The 20447-nt window shown below is 36.7% G+C and overlaps 1 protein-coding gene and 1 long non-coding RNA gene across 2 annotated transcripts; one reads left to right on the top strand and one right to left on the bottom strand.

The window, feature by feature from the left end:
• Positions 1-449: 449 nt before the first annotated feature.
• LOC123878573 lies at positions 450-19047 on the bottom strand. The gene is made up of 3 exons (XR_006798847.1): positions 18958-19047; positions 17962-17966; positions 450-459 (listed from the first exon to the last, which is right to left on the bottom strand). It is a non-coding gene; the product is annotated as an uncharacterized LOC123878573 (long non-coding RNA).
• Positions 14099-15237, top strand: LOC123878561 (magnetosome-associated protein MamJ-like). The gene is made up of 2 exons (XM_045925838.1): positions 14099-14266; positions 14621-15237. Exon 2 carries the CDS (start codon positions 14627-14629, stop codon positions 15119-15121), a length of 495 nt encoding a protein of 164 aa, XP_045781794.1. The 5' UTR covers positions 14099-14266; positions 14621-14626; the 3' UTR covers positions 15122-15237.
• Positions 19048-20447: the final 1400 nt, after the last annotated feature.

The raw sequence follows: 20447 nt of genomic DNA, 5'->3' as shown, positions 1-20447 counted from the left end.
AATTTGAATAAATAATTTGATTGTGACTTTGTTCGGAATCGAGATTCTACAGAGAGGAATCGTCAAGAAAGTCTACAGTTACTATTTTTGAATCCTAGAACTTACGATATTATCAATGTAACAATTTGCTACACTATCTTGTTGTATCTAGTCTCCTATCGTATGTGAAATTAATTAATTTTCCGGGTATACTTATTTAATATCATTCAAAAACAATATTACCGCACTTACTCATTATTGAAGTGAGGTCTACGCGACGTAGAAGTTGGTCTACGCGGCATACGGTAGGGCGCAAAGGCGAGTCCGCAAGCCGTGGCCGCTCGCCGTAGTCAGTACGCCGCTCTTGCGATCCAATGCAGGCTTGCGGTTGCCAGGGGTCGGGTGGTATATTTCTAGAGCATTGAACCTCTGCAACCTTGTGCGTTGAGTCCGGCCGCTCTCTGTGCACTGACGCAACCGCTTCAGCCCCTTCGCCACTCCAACCAATCTTATAATTACTCCTTGAGGGCATAACCACGACATTTAAACGGCCACAATGAACGATTTTGATGCACCTAATCGAATCATGATAGGTTGAATTTAATAATGCTTACGCAATGTATGTTTTTCCAATTGTTTATTCTAATTAGGGATTTTGTACGTACATTCAATATTCTTCGCTTCGAATATTTGTTCGGTTTATTAAATAATAGTTTTGAAATCGTGAAATATCGTGAGTAAGGCCGCAAACAATTAATGTGGCACAATCTGACTGTTTTATACCACAAACATTGTAAAGTTAGGATTCAGAAGGTTCAATGGATATACAATAGGTCTGTATGTCATGTAAGCAGTTGGAGTATCGAGTATACTTGCATAGATATTACAAAAATGGGTATATATTTACATAGTAGCAAGTGTTCAAAGAGTTGCTGAAGTGCTAACAAGCTGTGGTCGTCCGCAAATAGTCCGCGCAACGTGCGAAACGGTCGCGGGCTACAATTGGCGCCCGAGAGCGTTGCGAGGTGACGCTTACGTAAGCAGCTGACATAACCGAGTCGACGACCGCTCTTGCGCAACCATCGTCAAACCCGCAACCCCACATACCGCACCTTGCCATCATCTTCCCCACCATCTATCAAAATTACCTAATTCAACTAAAAATGCATCGAAAGGACACCGGCAGCTTTAGTTACGACACCACCAATCATTAGAGCAACAACCTCTGTTAAGGACAACCGTAGCTTGAAATGTTAAGCGTGCATTCATTACGATTCACATTTCGTATGTAAAGTCACCAGCGGACTTCTCCCGTTGTCGACTTTGGTAACCTTTGTTTCATCAGTCGATTTCGTATACGACAGTGTCGCAATCGAATCTATTAAAGGATCCAGCGGTTAGTGTTTCTGTTAATTATACGTAATGTATTAAGTATAGGTTCGGGTATTGTTATTTGCGAATTCTGGGTGGGCAGGGATCGCGAGCTGGCGCCGGCGTCGGACGCGACTGTATGTATGCAAGTGACGTATAGGTATGGAACGGCTATCCTTAGTGAACGAAAGTGAAAACTAAATGTGGGCTTGGTCATCGACCCCGATCGGGTCGTCGACCGCACTGAACTGCAAAGGCCGTTTGTGAGCGCGGAGGCCGTGTGCGCGACATTTAGCTGCGTGCTGCTGGACGCAGCCGCCTCGCCTCACGCCTGCCATTCAGCCTGCGCTTGCGCCCGCGCCGGTATTGCACACGATACTCGATAAAACCATTTTGGTATCAAACTTTATTATTAAAAGCGAATGTTACGCCTTGTCGTATGCTGCTCTAACCCAGATCAGATATTTGATGACGCTCAAAGTTCTCTCGATTTGTTTCAATATTGATCGTTATTTGGGTAATCCTACAAGATGTTCTATCTCCATCTTTTGGGATTTGTTTGGTACCTATAGATAACAATGAGATATAGATAGGTACTTCCTCTCATTTTTATGGGAACATCAGTATAACTGCGTTACTAACTATATATGAGTATGTTTACCTATCAATTATAAGCATGTAATGTAAGCCATATCTATGCCATACCAATTATACGTTCATTGAAGAGTTAGATATTTTTACAAAAAAGGTTTGTACATTGGCCATGCTAAAGCAATCGGTAAAGCTTTGCATCGGCCGCTATTAAGAATCTCAATTTTTGTTTAATTATTTCAGACTTGAATAGTATTTTGTATTATTTAAATTATTCAGTCATAACCACTTAAAAAATCTTGTCTGTTTCCTTGCTGCACTTTGAAAAGGTCAGGTCTGGTTTTCTGTCTAAATGTTGCATACATATAAATATTTAGGTCTTTAGCATTTATCTAGCATTTTTCCATTGTTAATGAATGTATTTTTGACAATCATGAATAGGTACGAACCACATAGAAAACTAAACTTTATGGATTGAAAGAATGACGATCGATGTATTGTTAATATTTGGGTCTCGAGGCACCAAGGAGCACAAACTTCGGTTGGCTTCTTGATTCCCCGGGGGTTATGGTGCTCTATCTTTGTTTTTTAAAGGATTCAGCTAAAAGTTAATTAATCAATTAATATTGATTGTCCTTATAATCTCGAAAATAATTTATTGTTGGTAGGTACCTACCAGCAATGTCGTACATCAAATAGATAAAGGTACATTTAGAGTTCTAAATAAACTTCTAACATTCATAGCAGGACGGTTAGTTGCCAATCGAGAAAGGAGAAATGATTATGCTTTCTCGTTGAAATTTACAACTTTCCTACTCAGAAAATCTGTGTTAATCCGCTGTGAAACTTAATTCTCGTAGATATTTATAATTTAACTGTACATTTTTATTATTTTTGCAATAAAACTTTTAACTAGATGGTGGTCTATTGAGTGGTCTACTGAGACCTATTTATGTAGGTATACCCCTGAACTACTTGTGTAGATATTGCGTGCCTAGGGTATCTATGGGATTTTACGTCAGGTTTGTGGGGGCTATTTTATCACTTTATTATCGCTAATCATTGTAATCATAGTCAAAGTCCCTAATGTAAACAAGTTAACGAAGTACCCTACTTGTATCAACTAAGTATGGATTTTTCAAATTACGATACTAGGGCTTAGGCCAGTGTAAACTGTTGGGCCCTCCATTCCATACACTTAAGTTCTCATAAAAATACAGCTTTACCTTTACCTACCGAAATCACGTTAGTTGAAAATTTATAAGGCCTCAGTCCTCAGCGTGCAATCATTTAAAAAGTTCCAAAATTTTGTCTGAAAATGAGTACATACGAGTACGTAGGTATGTATTGTATGGAAGATTATAATATGATAATAACTATGATATGTGATTGCGTCAAAGAAGAATGAGAAACTTTGTGCGCGGCATGTTTTGAGTAAGGATACGAGTATCTTTATTGCCTATCAAACAGAAAGCTATAGATATTTCAATCCACGAAGACGCGCCCCACTATTTATCGCGAGGGGAAACCGCGGGGTGCGGGGAGTTCAGTCCGAGCATTAGTCTTGAGTCGACCACGGCTCAGTGTACACGGTCAATTTGGGTTGCTTTGCTGCGTATCGTGATCCATCGGAAAGTTGCTCTACTTTAATTTTTTGTATATATTATTATTTTTTAATGTAATAATATATAGTGTAATTGAAGGATTTTCTTATGTTAGGTTATTTTAAAAAACAGATTTGAATTGTGATAAAAGAGCAACCGCCGAGTTACTTGCTGGTTCTTCTCGGTAGGAAAGGCATTCCGAACCAGTGGTAGATGCTTTTGACGATTCAAAAGAACTTATAAAAGTCTAATTGAATAAAAATATTTTGAATTTTGAATAAAAATAGAAATGATAAAAAATTATGATATGAAATGATAAAACTCTTGGATAACCTCTTCGTGTTTTGTTCCTGTGTTTTTCGCTAGGTTTTGGGAGGATATTCCAATAATTCGTTAAAAATATTTAAATCATTATATTAAATACTTATAGGCGTCACTCAGAAAAAAAGAGGTATTGATTTTTCTGAGTGACGCCTATACTTATACATATTATCAATATCACACTTCACATCACACTAATATTATAAAGGTGAGAGTTTGGCTAAAATTTAGAATAGAGATAGATAATATCCAGGATTAGCAGATAGGCTACTTTTTATCCCGGAAAATCAAAGAGTTCCCACGGGATTTAAAAAAACTTAAATCCACGCGGACAAAGTCGCGGGCATCATCTAGTATACAATATTTGTTGTTATTAAAATATTATTAGTAACCAATATCGAGTATTATATGTCTATGCCAATAACACAATTAGTTCAATAAATACAGTACCATCACGTCTTATATATATTTTTTTTAAAGTAGGTGAAAATATAAAGTAGAGCATACTTCCAGTTAATTATGAAATTTTTTGCTATTTAACTATGTGTGCGTGTGCCCACATTGCTACTCGCTGCGTAAGAATAGAACTCACATTCTTGCAGTTTACACTGCACACTTGCACTGTAAGCGATTGCGGAAAAGAGTGGGGCGCGTCTTCGTGGATTGAATTATCTATAGCTTTGTTAGTTTCTAGTAGCAATTTAAAAGTTCTTGTCAGACAGCATACTTAACGATTTTAAAATACATTGATTATTTAAATTAATTATTTGTGCAATTTCATTAAATAAGTAAAGTACTTAAGTTTAATAACTGTTTTCGAGCTGCATCGTTCTAAATTATTATTCTCATAAAAACCATTCTTAGCTTTAACCTAAATGCTTTATTCAGTATCCTCGTTTGTAGACGATAGCTATTTATTTGGGCCTACAAATTATCACTTGTGTGGTGGTAAAAGTTACTATTTTGTACGCCGTTGTGAATAGTGGACGCAAACGAATGAAATTGCGGTAGGGTTCGCTTCAACTAGGCCGCGCCTCGAGCGAACGGGTTTTGACTTTTTGTTCGTGATAATGCCGAACAGAAGAGAGAAATTTGGCGAGATATAGCAGCACTCGTTAAGGGGGACACGGTCACGAAGAGTCATCGCCTCCGAACTCGCTGAATGTGGAGCGAGCGAAGTGTTTCTTGGGCTTCTGAGGCGCAACCTGTCCAACATACTATTAAGCCTGAAACACTCACTACAAGCGACCGCAGCGCGGCGCGACGACGACTGCACGGGAGAACGTCACACGACGTATATCACACATATTATACAGGGTGTAATCAGAATGCTAGCAAAAACGAAGTCAGATGATAGTACTGTTGATTAATGATAAGATACCACAAAAAAAAAACGCGAATAAGTTGTATTTTTAACAGTTCACAATGTGTTACAAATAAAACCACTAGAGGTCAATGAACGTTGCGTAGTTAGGTGCCGCGGGGTCAATGCCACGTCGGAGGCGGGGTTGGTAGACTCCGAGTTTTGCACGCTATACATTGTGGGTTTGAAAAATACTAAATCACTAAAACTCAAACTACAAGAGTAATGTAATTTGAGTTTAAACGAACAAAATCATAGGTATCTATCTTTGTTCAGACAAAACGAGACAAATTTATGTAGATAAATCTGTCTCGTTTTGTCTGAACAAAGTCAAAGTACGCTTTCTAAGTCACAACCTAACACGCGCTTTGCAGTCTCAACGGTATAGAAGTAATCATTATAACTTCAGGATCCTGATATGACACGTAACAATGACGCAGTGCGTTCTGTTTGTTTCAGCCTTTTACCGCTCCGGGCCAACTGTGCTGGTCGCATAAAAAACAAACTAGCAACAATCATGGGCCAATACGCACTGAATACTGCCTCATGCGGAATTCAATAAATACAAAAAAATATATGTTTCTAAAACTTAATTGTGTTCTGTGTCATGGTTTAGCACTCTACCATAAACGGTTGCTACTTGTGAACGGGTAGCTAGCAACTTTCTTCTCGCGACGTGATTAAAAGGACAAAGGCTTAGTACGCGAAGAAATGGTCAAAACAGCCGATTATATTTTCGAAAGCACATCAAGTCCTTATGTAAGAGTTCAACGTGACACTTTGTGCGAATGCGGCGCGGTCGTTCAGCGCGCCACTTTCCTTCAGCCAAATATTTGGATAGCTTGTATATTTTAATGGTTTAGCCTTGTCACATGAAGTCAAGAAAGACCATAGAAAGACATTAGATTCATAGATCGCGATTGCATATAAATCACTGACCTCTACCAGCACAAGTACGCTGGACCTGCCATTGCCAACCTGTTTTTGAAGCAAATTGATTTTCGTCAGACAGACACACTTTCATAATTCATATTTTTAGTATTAGTATGCATATAATACGGGTGTGTCTAAATCTAAACGGATGTTATAATGCCAAGTCCTCAGGACAAGTATAGTGGTTTGTAGGCCAACATCTTAGATCTTACATTGTTGCCTGTTATAAACCCGCAAGTACTTATGTTGCTCTTGTGAAACGTCGCTTTGTTATTTCTATGGAAAGGTGTCTGGATATCTTACTTTGAGTGGTTTATTGTTGATAGATAAAACAAAGAAGTGTGGTATGCCATACCATATAAATAACTTAGTTGATTAACAAAAATTCTGCCAAGCTTAACAGGGCTCTCTCCGTCACTCGTTTCCACTCGTTTCATACAATCGTAGTTCCAATTTCATTTGAATATTAAGCAACCAAAGTCCATGAAATTTTGCAGACATATTCTAGAAACTAATATCTGTGTCTGTGGTGTTTTAGATTTTTCTAAAAATATGTAGTTTTAATATTACAGGGGCTCAAAGATTTGTATGAAATTTTTAAGACCGCGTAACTTTGAAACCGAATATTTTAACAGAAATCTGGAAAACCACAGACATAGATATTAGTTTCTAGAATATGTCTGCAAAATTTCATGGACTTTGGTTGCTTTATATTCAAATGAAATTGGAACTACGATTGTATGAAACGAGTGGAAACGAGTGACGGAGAGAGCCCTCTTAATGGACGCAAAGTTCTTGTTTAATGCGATTCACCTCTTACTTTGTAAGTGATGTCTTTATCTCCCTGCATCTTAATCCTCTTTGCCAACGTTTGAGGAACGTTTTCCATTAATAACATAATGGTGGGGGTTTTCCTTGGATAATGGTGAGGTGGGATCACAGATCCTTCCGTATAGTTTTTTGTTGATGTAACCAACCAGAGCTTGATTTCTGGATCAAAAGTTAATCTTCATCTATACATCATAACTTACAATCAAACTTTCATGTATGGTATTATTGCATATCACATTTCGTGAAGAAGGAAGCAACAATGTAAGTGCAGACCTAAATGTACGAGTACCTACGTACACACTGCAAACTGATTGAAATACAAAACGTTAAACAGAAGTCAATAGAAAGAGTCAATTTGGTGGGTCACTGGCGAAATTTACTGCAAACCGGTCAAGCACTTACGTTACTCTTCAATTACTTAATAAGAGTAGGTCTAGTTTTATCCCTGAATTGAAAACCCACATCACAATACCTAACAGTCACTCAAGGACATTATGAAAAAAAAAAGACATTCTGAGAAATAGCAAAAAGGGCATAACGTGAAAGGTTTGTTAAATTTCCGGTCGCACTGCAGAAAATCGGGTAAATTCTGACGGATTTCAAGATCTAATTGAAAATTGAAATGTCAAACAAGTTTCTTTTCAACAAATAACACAACATTGCAAAGGTGTGTTCGATACATTAACAGTATAACAGAAAACAGATTTTCGACATGTTTTTATCGTACTGTTTCGTTAGTGCAAACTAAAAAAAAAGTAGTTTTTCATTGGCAGGTAGATGTAGCAAAGTAATTGGACACATTTTTAAATTCTATAATTGCTGTTTAAAACGCTTAGGTTTTTGCATAGCTACAAGATATAAAAATTTAAATCATGTCCTAATACGAACTCTACCGTTCTCTCAAACATTCTGCAAATTATTTGCAACACTTGCAAAATGTAGTGCTTAGGTTCAACGCTCCATAGCTGATAGGTCCGGCAAATCTTGACACCGCACATATCAGGGGGCACGGCAGTGCCCCCGCCAAGACGAGCCAAACGGCGGCCGGGGCGCTACGTACCTTTTTCTCGAAGTGTTTCGCCGTATTTTCGACCCGTCATAACTTCGGTCTGGATGACGCTAGAAAGCTGAAATTTTCAGTATAAGGTGTCCTCACCAAATATACCAAGTATCAAATATCTAGCTTTTATGGTTACAGATTTATTGATACCTAAAATACGCCGATTTCGTCCCTCACTGATGATCATCAAAACCTCTACTCAAAACCTCTAAGGTACTTCCCGAAGTCCTAGAAGACTGAATTTTGGTATGTAGACTAGAAATTGACTACAAACTACAGGAAAATTAAGAAATTGGAAATGCCCCCCCTCTACGCCTCTTAAGGGTGAAGCAAATCTGTAAATTCTGTCGCTAGAATGCTGATATTTTCAGGATAAGATGTCCTTGGCAGATTTATTAAACGCATTGAGTATCAATTGTCTAGCTTTTATAGTTTCAGATTTATTGACAGTCAAAACTTCTAGTCTGTAATTCTAGGGTACTTCCCGAAGTCCTAGAAGACTGAAATTTGGTGTGTACACTATAAATTGCATACAAACTACAGGAAAATTAAGAAATTCAAAATTTTCCCCCTCCACTCCCACGTATGGGGGAAGCAAATTATTTATAAAGTCTATCGCTAAGAATGCTGATATTTTCAGGATAATATGTCCTTGACAGACTTATCAAACTTACCAAGTATCAATTGTCTACCTGTTATGGTTTCAGATTTATTGCCATTCAAAACCCCTTTAGTCAAAAGTTCTAAAGTACTTCCCTAAGTCCTAGAAGACTGAAATTTGTTATGTAGGCTAGGGATTTCATTCAAACAACAGGAAAATAAACTTTTCCCAGTCTGTACATTTAAAAAATGTGTTTCCTGAACTCCTAAAAGACTAAAATTTGATATATCTGCTTTAAAATTGAGTTGCAAGATTCCACTCAAACAAACATAGTTACATACATTGCAAGTGGAATAAAAGCTTTTAAAAAAAGAGGTAACGATAGAGAGCGGGCCATGAAAATGATGTAGGTACCTACAAAAAATAGATCCAAAAAAAAAAATCTAGGGCACCTGCCAAAAAGAAATGAAATCCCACCAAAAACATTTCATGTAAAATATTGCCAAGACTCACAAGTTCATAATGCTTTCACTGTTAAAAAGTTATGAGATCTCTAGTAGAGCCAAGCCCCTAGCTGAGCTTAGAATTTCGCTGCCCATGGGACCTATCCCAAGTCCAAAGTATATAGCTCTTAAATGCTCTTGAGTATATCACATTTATAACAATAAAGAACAAATAACTCTACTTACAAGCTCTGATTCTACAAACCCTAAATCTTGGTTAAAAAAGTACGGCTTGGCCGTTTAATGTTCGTAAAACTATTACATGACATAACATATTATATTAAGGTCATAAGGAATAGTTTGTTCGACAATTACTAATTTGTATTATACTTCATGATTGTCGCACAAGCTATTCCGGGCTTAAAATATATCATATCAGATAAAAGTACCACGAACATTAAACGGCCAAGCCGTCCTTTTTTAACCAAGATTTAGGGTTTGTAGAATCAGAGCTTGTAAGTAGAGTTATTTGTTCTTTATTGTTATAAATGTGATATACTCAAGAGCATTTAAGAGCTATATACTTTGGACTTGGGATAGGTCCCATGGGCAGCGAAATTCTAAGCTCAGCTAGGGGCTTGGCTCTACTAGAGATCTCATAACTTTTTAACAGTGAAAGCATTATGAACTTGTGAGTCTTGGCAATATTTTACATGAAATGTTTTTGGTGGGATAATATTTACTAGATGATGCCCGCGACTTCATCCACGTCGATTTAGGTTTTTAAAAAACCCATGATTTTCCGGGATGCAAGCCACCTTTGTACCGTTCATATAAATCGGTTAAACGTATATGGGCCTTTATGAATCCCCTGAGAACTCTTTGAATTTCCGGTATAAAAAGGAGCCTATGTCCGTCCCAGGGATATAAACTAACTCTGTACAAAATTAATCAAAATTGGTTTAACTGTTGGGACCTGTAAAGCTAGCAGACAGACACACTTTCGCATTAATAATATTAGTATAGATAAACACCACATACCAAAACACTTATTGTGATGAACCGGCAGAGGATGTTTGTATTAAGACTGTCGGTATCGTATCGAGTGTCATTCGCAGAAGAACCTCGCACTGACAGCAGCCGTACCATTGGCGGGTTCATCGACCTCAAGCTACGCTTTACATTTGGCGAACAATGATTTGGAGTGGCGAGGTGAATGGCCGCGCTCGGAGGGGCTGAGCGTGGGCAGTTATTGACCCATATTGGAGGTGAAATGTAGATCAGTGGGCGAGAGCGGCGAAATTTGCCGCGAAGCTGACTCTGCGCACGGAACTGCCAAACGTATGCGCTCGCGCAGCCGCTCACCATGTAAGATAAATTATATTGCGATTTGTAGGCATTCGTCGTACATTGATCGCAGTTTCGACGCTATAAATACTTTTAATTTTACCAGTGTTTTTATATATTTTAAATGCCTATTATGAAATATGCATTTAATATTGCCTTTGTTTTGATTAATTAATAATCATTGAATATAATGATAATTATTATTAAAAATACAATCATTAAGCTAGATTTCGCCAAAATCTATTAAATGGATGGTCTCTGAAAAAGTAACAGACAGGCAGACACACTTTCGCATAAGTGATATTAGTATGGATTAATTATAATATGCAACGATGTTTAAAAACAAGAGCAAAAACGAGTTTTTATGTTTAAAGTAGAAAAAATACGTAGCTACGTAATATTTGTTTAACGAACCAAATATTTACGGTACGCTAACAATTTGAGAGAGAAAATCAAAAAATTTAAAAAGTAAACATTTTCAAAGCTCTTCAGAAAGATCCCAATTAAAAATTGCTAAAGAACTCCTCGACCTAATTTGGCACGTGTGCGGAAGGCAACGTAGAAAGCAATGGAAAATATTTTTTTATTTCCTTTCGAAGCAGTTAAATCGCTCTTTGTTGAGGTCCAGACATATAAAAAGTGCCAAATTTCCGAAGGCTCCGTTTAATAGCTGACTATGGCGAATCGGGCCCTTTGTTGTCTGCTGCTAGTCGGGTTTATTGTGCTTTATAGAGAAACCAAGCGAATGTGAATAATCCATACTTAATATGTTATTGTAAATCCGAAAGTGTGTGTGTCTGTACATCTGTCTCACTGTCTGCTAGCTTTTCCCGGCCCATTCGTTTGATTTTGACAGCTTGACCGTTTGTTACAGATATAGCTTGAATCCCGAGGACAAAATATAGCATACTTTTGGTACCGGAAAATTGAAAAGTTCCCATGGCATTTTTAAAAATCTAAATCTACATGAATGAAGTTTTGGGCATAATTTACGTAGTACAGAGAAAGCTAGCGACTTGGAGACGGCCATACTCGTAGAGTGCTTTTTATCCCGAAAAATCAAAGAATTCAGATTTTGTAATCCTAAATCCACGCGGGCGAAGTCACGAGAATCAACGTGTAATAATAATATATTAATAATACTAAATTTAAGATTATCGAATCATTACACCCTAAACTTTAGTAATTTTATATATGCCCGCGACTTTGTCCTGTACCTATCTATGATTTTTTACAACAATTGCTTTGGAACAATTTGCTTTCATAGAGTCCATAGAATTTATTATTGTATACTAGAACTTCATCCAACATCGTCAACATGATCAACCCAACACCAGCCCACTACTAAGAACGGGTCTCTTCTCAGAATGAGAAGGGCTACTGTTTTCTTTTACGAAACAAGTCATTTATTTTAATCGCCTAAAAACGCACTAACTCTGAAAAGTTAGACGTGCGTGCCCGAGATCGAACCCTCGACATGCCTTCTTCTTCTTCTCTCTCTGGGCTGGTTTTTCGCACTTAAACGTTTCCGTCTGTTGTGCGTGCGTTGCCCTCCCCGCCGAAGTCTTCACTCCAGCCATCCAAGCTCGCTCCAGAAGCCAAGTAGACCGCCCAGGTTGCCGAGGGCTTCATGAAGTGTGGTTGGGGATCCCAGATGGCGTTCTCGATGTTCTGCCACGCTTGCACACTTCAGGAGCACGTGCGTCGGTGTTTCATCGACCTCCATGCAGGCCCTGCACAGAGGACTGTCGGTAACACCTATAACGACATGCCTATTAGGACGTCTTTTAAACCACTAAGTAGGCTATCACGGCTTTACAGCATGTTAGAATATAAATGTCTAATCATCCCGCATTTAGGTGTAAAATTTGAATGTGAATCGGAAAATAGAGTCCAAGAACTCAACAATAAATTCATTTTTCATTTCACATTCCTCTTTGTTCAAAGCATAGCTAAACTGACATACTTACTGCTTAGTCATATTATGATCTGAACGTGGATCAGTTATGACCCCACTCGTGACATGTTCAGCGATTTTCTCTGATACGAACTCAACGACTGCAGTGAACTCTCAACTTCTTACCTCAATTCTAGATGGTGAAATTATAGAGACCTCAGTTCACTTAGTTGGTATTTAAAATTTTAGTATGGCTTTATTTAAAACTGTAGTTATATACGTACTTTATATACTCCTATTAATCGGGTTGGTGATACGATTTAGCGCTTGCACTTCTGACTTTTCAATATCACTTGCTTGAGCGGTGAAGGAAAGCATCGTGAGGAAACCTGCATGCCTGAGAGTTCTCCAACATTCTCAAAGACGTATCAAGTCTGCCTATCCGCACTTGGCCAGCGTGGTGCATTACGGCTTAAACCCTTCTCTTTCCAAGACGAGAACCGTGTTTAGTAATAAACCGTTGATGGTTTAATGATGATAATGATGATTCCTATAATATCTATTAATACAAAATCAGCCGTCTATGACTTTTGGAACAAAGAAAATCTTTACAATGCTAACTAGCAATCCGGCAAGAAACGTCGTAGTTTTATAAGTAGGCATAGGCTCCAGGTGATCGGTAATAAAGTTTATCTACATAACAATAGCCACTCATTCGTGCCTAAGGATTTCATTCACAGCTAAACCTCATTAGAACAGTCTGATTGGAATTAATAGATATCTAATATACAAAAGAATGTTAGGTTCCCATTGTTTGAATCTTTGTATTTACGTGATCATCTCCACGTTTAATGTTATTTCTCACGATGCGCCTGCACAGTAAAGAGGCGCGGTATTGATTGCCGTTTCTCGGAACGGCTATAAAACGAGCGTTCTAATTATAGTGCGTACGCAGGCAAGCCTTATGTCACGACGTACAAGGTTACTAAGCGAGGAAATTTATACTAGACTACTTTCCGAAAGCGGCTGGAAGAAAGTACTTTTACTCGGAGACGAACATCGCGGCACAGTTTCCACGGGCATAGAGTTGATCGTCCACCGGCGCGGCGCCTCAGCTTTCCAACTATGTTCACTTAAACCAACCTGTACCAGAAAAATATGGAATTAGAAATAGCCACTGGATTGTCGTGATGTATTTAGTTAGTACTTACAATTTGACTTTGCTTCTTGAGCAGCAGTCAATTTGACACTAAAACATTAGATGATAACAAATACGATTGGGATGGTCAAAAGTGTATACGAGTAATTGTTGTAGAGTAAATTGGTTGTTTATTTGTTTGTTTATTTATTATTTGTAATAAACAACAAGTGTTTTTCTTTATCTTAAGATAAATGTTGTTTATTTGTCAGATTTTGGCCATAAAAATGAGATATATTTTATTCGCACAGAAGATAATATTTTGTTGACATTTGTTTTAACATTTAACGAAGTATAATAGAATAGTATTTTTATCATAAACTGACTAGGTACCTAGATACCTACATACATAGTAGGAAGTAGGAAAAGAAATATGCAGCGGGATTGTAGCGGTTGGCCCTTAGGGGGTATCCTTTAAAACCACGGTAAAAGAAAATAGAATTATGGCTCTCTTCTCTACTATTTGTATTATGCTTTTATTGAACATCAATTATAAATACACTTGTATAATATTATTGGTACTATCAATCATTTTTAGGGCTCATATTAATTATTATCTTTATAATACGTACAATAAAAGTAGCTAACACATCGCAGGAAATCGTTACGGTAGAATTTATGATTGGATTTGTGAATTTACCGAACAGAGATAAAACAATTCAAAATTGATATAAAGACTTGCTCAATAATAATATCAGTCAGTTACGGAAATAATTTGTAAAAAAAGGTGAGTGAAAAATTTGTACTTACTCCGTTTTTGCGTTTTTGTTTTTCAAATATTTAAATTTTAATCTTTATTTATTAAAACATTTTATTTAAAAATATTGGTGCTGCTAACTCGGTAAAGTTATGGGTAGATTAGAAGCTACACATTATGTGAAAGAATTTAACCACCCTATGAGTTTGGTTTGAAAATAATTCGCATTTATGTTATAGTATCTCTATGATATGATGAATTTCATACTTTCTCTATATTTAGTTTTATAATGATAATTGTTATGGTAATAATAATATATGGAATTATATTGCATATAAAATAATATCATATATGAACAATGAACATCTTTATTCTCTTTTCCAGCTAAACATGAAAACTTTCGTCGCCCTAGTTGCCATCTTGGCTGTTACGCTCGCTAACCCCTTGCCTCTAGTGCAGGTTATTGTCAACGTTAACACACCAGACAACGTTGACACCGGTGTTGTAGATGAAGACCACGTGCTTCCAGAGCCTATACTACCTGAAATCGTGCCTGAGCCCATAGAATTGCCCGAAGCAGTTTTACCTGAGATAATTCCGGCACCTGTTGAACTTCCCGAAGCAGTTTTACCCGAGATAATTCCCGCACCTGTCGAACTTCCCGAAGCAGTTTTACCCGAGATAATTCCCGCACCTGTCGAACTTCCCGAAGCAGTTTTACCCGAGATAATTCCCGCACCTGTCGAACTTCCCGAAGCAGTTTTACCCGAGATCATTCCCGGACCTATCGAACTTCCCGAAGCAGTTTTACCCGAGATCATCATCGAGGCACCTGAAGTAGTCTTGCCCGGCCCAGTGCAGGCACCTGAGGTTGTCGTGAACTAGGAAGTAGGTACTCCTGAAAAAGAATAACACAGTTACAACTCTAATACCAAACTACAGTCTACATAAAAATAGTATAAAGTTAGTTAGATCCTAAGTTAATAAATTTTGTTGTTGAAGTCAATTTTTAAAACCTAAATGCCTCTAAAGTTAAAATATCAAAAAAGTTATCAAAAGTATTAGTAAAAGTTTATCAAAAGATAAAATCTACGCGGACGAATCGCGTGCATTAGCAATATCATAATAATATTATTTATGCCACAATAGGATTCAATAGCGGTTTATTACTTTTATAATGACTATGTAATAAGTCTTGTAATAAGTGTGTATAATAAGTATGTACCTATCAAAATTAAATTGAAAACTTAACGGTCTGACAGATAAAGATACGTCCAATCATTTTAGTGCTCCATATTCTAGTTTGTTGAGTGGCATATGAGTGGCATTGTCGTATTTTTTTTTTATTAACACTCATTTGAAGTACCAAAATGGCGACTCAACCTGCCCGGCGGTGGCGCCATCGCTGAGACATACAAAAAGCGTGCGAAAAATTGAAAATGTATCAACAATTCACGCATACCTATATCTATATATTATTTTTACATTATTTGAATTGATCACTTGGTCAATTTACCCAGCAATTAGGCCGGTCCTGTTCTATATCGAACACAATAAACACTATAGAGAAAGAACCTGTGAGGGCCAGACCTTCGTTATTTTATAAAAACTAAAAGTTTGGGTCACACATGGGACAATGTGCAAAGAAACTTTTAGTTTTTATACAACACAGGAAAGAACGATCAGCGACTAAGATGAAGTTTGAATCATCATAGATTTGACAATTAACAGGTAACTTTGTATAAAATCTTTCGTCAAAGTATAATTGATATATCAATAAATTGTTAAAGTTTAAGGGTGTCTTGCAGGAGATTGCCACGATACTAAGGGTCTGGCAATGCATGCATGGCTAATACTATCCCGAAGACAATATAAAAAATTACACTTTATACTTTGATGAAAATGGGGAGTAGGTAATTATACAGGGTGGTCAAAAAGTCGTGGATCAAACGAAATAGGGAGATAGAGGAGATCATTTTTAGCAAAAAAATATTCTACAGCATGGCCATATTTAAATTGCCCTAAGAGTTATGAATATTTTTGGGTTTTTTAACAAAATACCAGATTCTCTTACAATTAGACTAATTAAAAAAAATTTAGATAAAAAACAATAAAACAAACGATGCTGTGTCATTACTAGATAATGTATCAGCAATACAAACCTTTTATTGAGGCTCTGGCTACCAAATTACAAGAGCAATTAATTTTTTTCCAAAACTTTTAAAGCGTTACCAAAAATTAAATGTCACTTTAAAAGCGCACTGTGAAAAAAAATGTACTACGGAAAAGTGACCCTGTATCAGAAAAACTTGCTGATTTAATGCCAATTTAAATGAGGTATAACACATTACTCTTTGTTTCGTAATTCTGGTATTATAATCGTTTTTTCATATCAAGGTGCAAATTTCAGTAGATTAGTTTAATTCAAAATAATTTTGAAGATTATCATGCTGCTAGTTAAACTGCTAGTTTTTGTACGTTGGAATGCTAGAAACATCACTGTGCTTGTCACACTTAAAATTTGTGAAAAGAACAGAAACTCTTCACTACCACCACGTGCCAGAACTACCCAGAACGCCCTCTTTTCTAGGAAACAAAAGGATAAAAAAAACTATACCTCTCTTTCACATCCTTCCTTATTCCAACAATGCAAATAGAAAGGATGATTAGTGTGAACGGGAAGCATAGTTTCTTTATCCTTTTGTTTCCTAGAAAAGATGAACTACTTGCAAGACGGTCGTTCTGGGTAGTTCTGGCACGTGGTGGTAGTGAAGAGTTTCTGTTCTTTTCACAAATTTTAAGTGTGACAAGCACAGTGATATTTATAGCATTCCAACGTACAAAAAACTAGCAGTTTAACTAGCAGCATGATAATCCTCAAAATTATTTTGAATTAAACTAATCTACTGAAATTTGCACCTTGATATGAAAAAACGATTATAATACCAGAATTACGAAACAAAGAGTAATGTGTTATACCTCATTTAAATTGGCATTAAATCAGCAAATTTTTCTGATACAGGGTCACTTTTCCGTAGTACATTTTTTTTTCACAGTGCGCTTTTAAAGTGACATTTAATTTTTGGTAACGCTTTAAAAGTTTTGGAAAAAAATTAATTGCTCTTGTAATTTGGTAGCCAGAGCCTCAATAAAAGGTTTGTATTGCTGATACATTATCTAGTAATGACACAGCATCGTTTGTTTTATTGTTTTTTATCTCATTTTTTTTTAATTAGTCTAATTGTAAGAGAATCTGGTATTTTGTTAAAAAGCCCAATAATATTCAAAACTCTTAGGGCAATTTAAATATGGCCATGCTATAGAATATTTTTTTGCTAGAAATGATCTCCTCTATCTCCCTATTTCGTTTGATCCACGACTTTTTGACCACCCTGTATACATCTTCGTTACCTGTTATCTACCAAAGCTGATTGATTCAAACTTCATATTCGCTGATCGTTACTACCTGTGTTGGGGACAATACGTATAAAAACTTTCAGCTTTTATAAAATATCGAAGGTCAGACCCTCACGGGCTCTTTTATACAATTTATATTAATGCACCGGTTTAAAAAAAACACTTATACGGCACTTAATAACCAGATTGAGTGAAATATAAATTATAAATAATCAACTTTATTACACCTAAAGCCTCAGGTAATACACTGTACTACAGTAGAAACATTTTAAAAGGTCTCTTTTGATATTTTAACCAACTGTAATGACTATAGCTTCGTCTAGGTAATTATTAGGATATTATATTATAGCAACAACACCGATGCAGAGAAAACTTTTATTCTAAGTAAGTATTTAAATTAAGTATTAAATTTAACTAAGTATTTAATTCTAATTATTAATAATATAAATCCAATGGGATTATTAAAAACCCTAAATTCACGTGGAAAATGTTGCGGACATCATATTCTATTTGGTACATAGTTTTCATTCTGACACGGGCGTAGGCTAATCCTTCATTTTTAAGGAACTCAGCTGTTGCACTCATAGACCTACGATTTATGGTTGCTCTACAGAGATTTATGTCTGGTGTGTGATTTATGTCTGTGTCCGCCAATATTTTTTTTTCTTGTATAACTATTAACCATACTTATATTTATATAAATATTGTAAATATAAAAGTGCGTCTGTATGTCTGTCTGCTAGATTCACGGCCCTTCAGTTTTTAACGAAAGATATAGAGATAGCTTGCATCCCAGAGAAGGAAATCTGGCTATTTTTTGTCCTGGTAAATCAAAGAGTTTCTACGGAATTTATAAAAACCTAAATCCATCTGAACGAAATCATAGACATCGTCTAGTTCTTAACAATTCTTAATAAAGTCAAAAATGTCCTGCTAAAATGACTCTACAACAGCAGAAATAATCCGGTTGCTATGCGGTTGTGAGACGGGAAAATGATAAAAATAAAAACTGACTCATGTATTGCGTGCCTTTTCGATGACGTAGGATGCAAGGGTTGAATATGATGATGGCGCTTTTTACACTCGTGTTGCATTTTTTGCCAGATGACGCGATAGTGTTAGGTCTAAAAAGCTGGATTTTCCGCTTCATTTGTCATTTAGACGTGAGTCATAACAGGAATTACCGCTAGTACTTGTACCTATTTTCCGGAAAACAAAGAGATGAATAGACTATAAACCCAATTGACACTTGCACATGAGCAAGATGCAGAAAATCGTCGAAGCATTCTATCTAGAATACAAACAAAACAATCGTGCGGTAAGTGCGGGACGAAGGAGCGACCAGAACTGGCCTTCATAGTTAGGACCCTATGATGAAGGGGCGTTGTGGTCGTCATTTTCCGTTGAGATCAAAGGCATCGGACCACTCAGTCTCTCTTTATACTGAGACAAGAGTATGCAAGAAAATTAACCTTCGGGGAGGATTGGAGTCGGATTTTTAAGCGAGCTACGGCTGAAATGACGATCACAACCAGTCTGCTGAGACAGTAGTGCCTAGGAAGAACAATAGAAAAGTTCCAAATAAACTTTGCATTTTCTATTAGTGCTCCCGTTGGAAACGTTTCCAACGTGCCGCGTTGCAGTTTCTTCTTCTTCTCTCTGGGCTGGTTTCCGCACTTAAACGTTTCCGTCTGTTGTGCGTGCGTTGCAGTTTATCTGCCTTTAAGTTTTTATATATTATGTATTAATTCATGTGCAATGCTAAAGTGTACAAGACTCGCTTACATTTTAGAGTTACAGGGTGATTAATAGGTGTATTAACAATGCTTAAACATAATATACATAATATTATTATGTATAAAAAGATTACTGTCAGATACTTTGACGTACAAAACAATGTTAACAGGGCTCTCTCCGTCACTCGCTTCATACAATCGTAGTTCCAATTTCATTTGAATACCAAGCAACCAAAGTCCATGAAATTTTGCAGACATATTCTAGAAACTAATATCTGTGTCTGTGGTGTTTTAGATTTTTCTAAAAATATGTAGTTTTAAAATTACAGGGGCTCAAAGATTTGTATGTAAATTTTTAAGACCGCGTAACTTTGAAACCGAATATTTTAACAGAAATCTGGAAAACCACAGACATAGATATTAGTTTCTAGAATATGTCTGCAAAATTTCATGGACTTTGGTTGCTTAATATTCAAATGAAATTGGAACTACGTTTGTATGAAGCGAGTGACGGAGAGACCCCTCTTAAAAGGAAAAATGTTCCAATAATATCATCGCTTGTATCAATGTTCTGGACAGTACACCCATTCATTTCGAGATCCCGTATGACGTCATGCGCGATTCGTTTCACTATCTAAGGATGCACAACAGGTTCTCAGAACGCTCTCACGTTTCGTTGAAATATATTTCAAGCACCTGTTCTTATTAGCCCATCCCGTTGATATAAAAGGCAAAGATACGCAGTTCCTTCGAAAAGTCATGATACCCACAATGGCAGCTTGGCTGCAGTCCTCTTGGATGAATTTACAAAGCTGCGCCTCTACTACGCTTTGACTAAGGGCGGATTTGTTTGAAATTTGGAATGGAGATAGATTATACCCTGGATTAATATATAAACTCTACTTTTCATCCCGGAAAATCAATGATTTCCCAAGGGATTTTTAAAAACCTATATCCACAGTAATGAAGACGCGTGCCTCAGCTACTATAACATAATATAATATATTGCTATAATATGATATTATAATAAAAAACAAACTAATACCAGTTCATTGGTG

The sequence above is a fragment of the Maniola jurtina genome, chromosome 3 (assembly GCF_905333055.1).
Source record: "Maniola jurtina chromosome 3, ilManJurt1.1, whole genome shotgun sequence".
Lineage (NCBI taxonomy): Eukaryota > Metazoa > Arthropoda > Insecta > Lepidoptera > Nymphalidae > Maniola > Maniola jurtina.
This window is presented reverse-complemented; position numbering and strand designations above follow the sequence as displayed.

Bases quoted from the DNA above. Each gene is read 5' to 3' on its own strand.
- LOC123878561 (XM_045925838.1), top strand. From the start codon at position 14,627: ATGAAAACTTTCGTCGCCCTAGTTGCCATCTTGGCTGTTACGCTCGCT.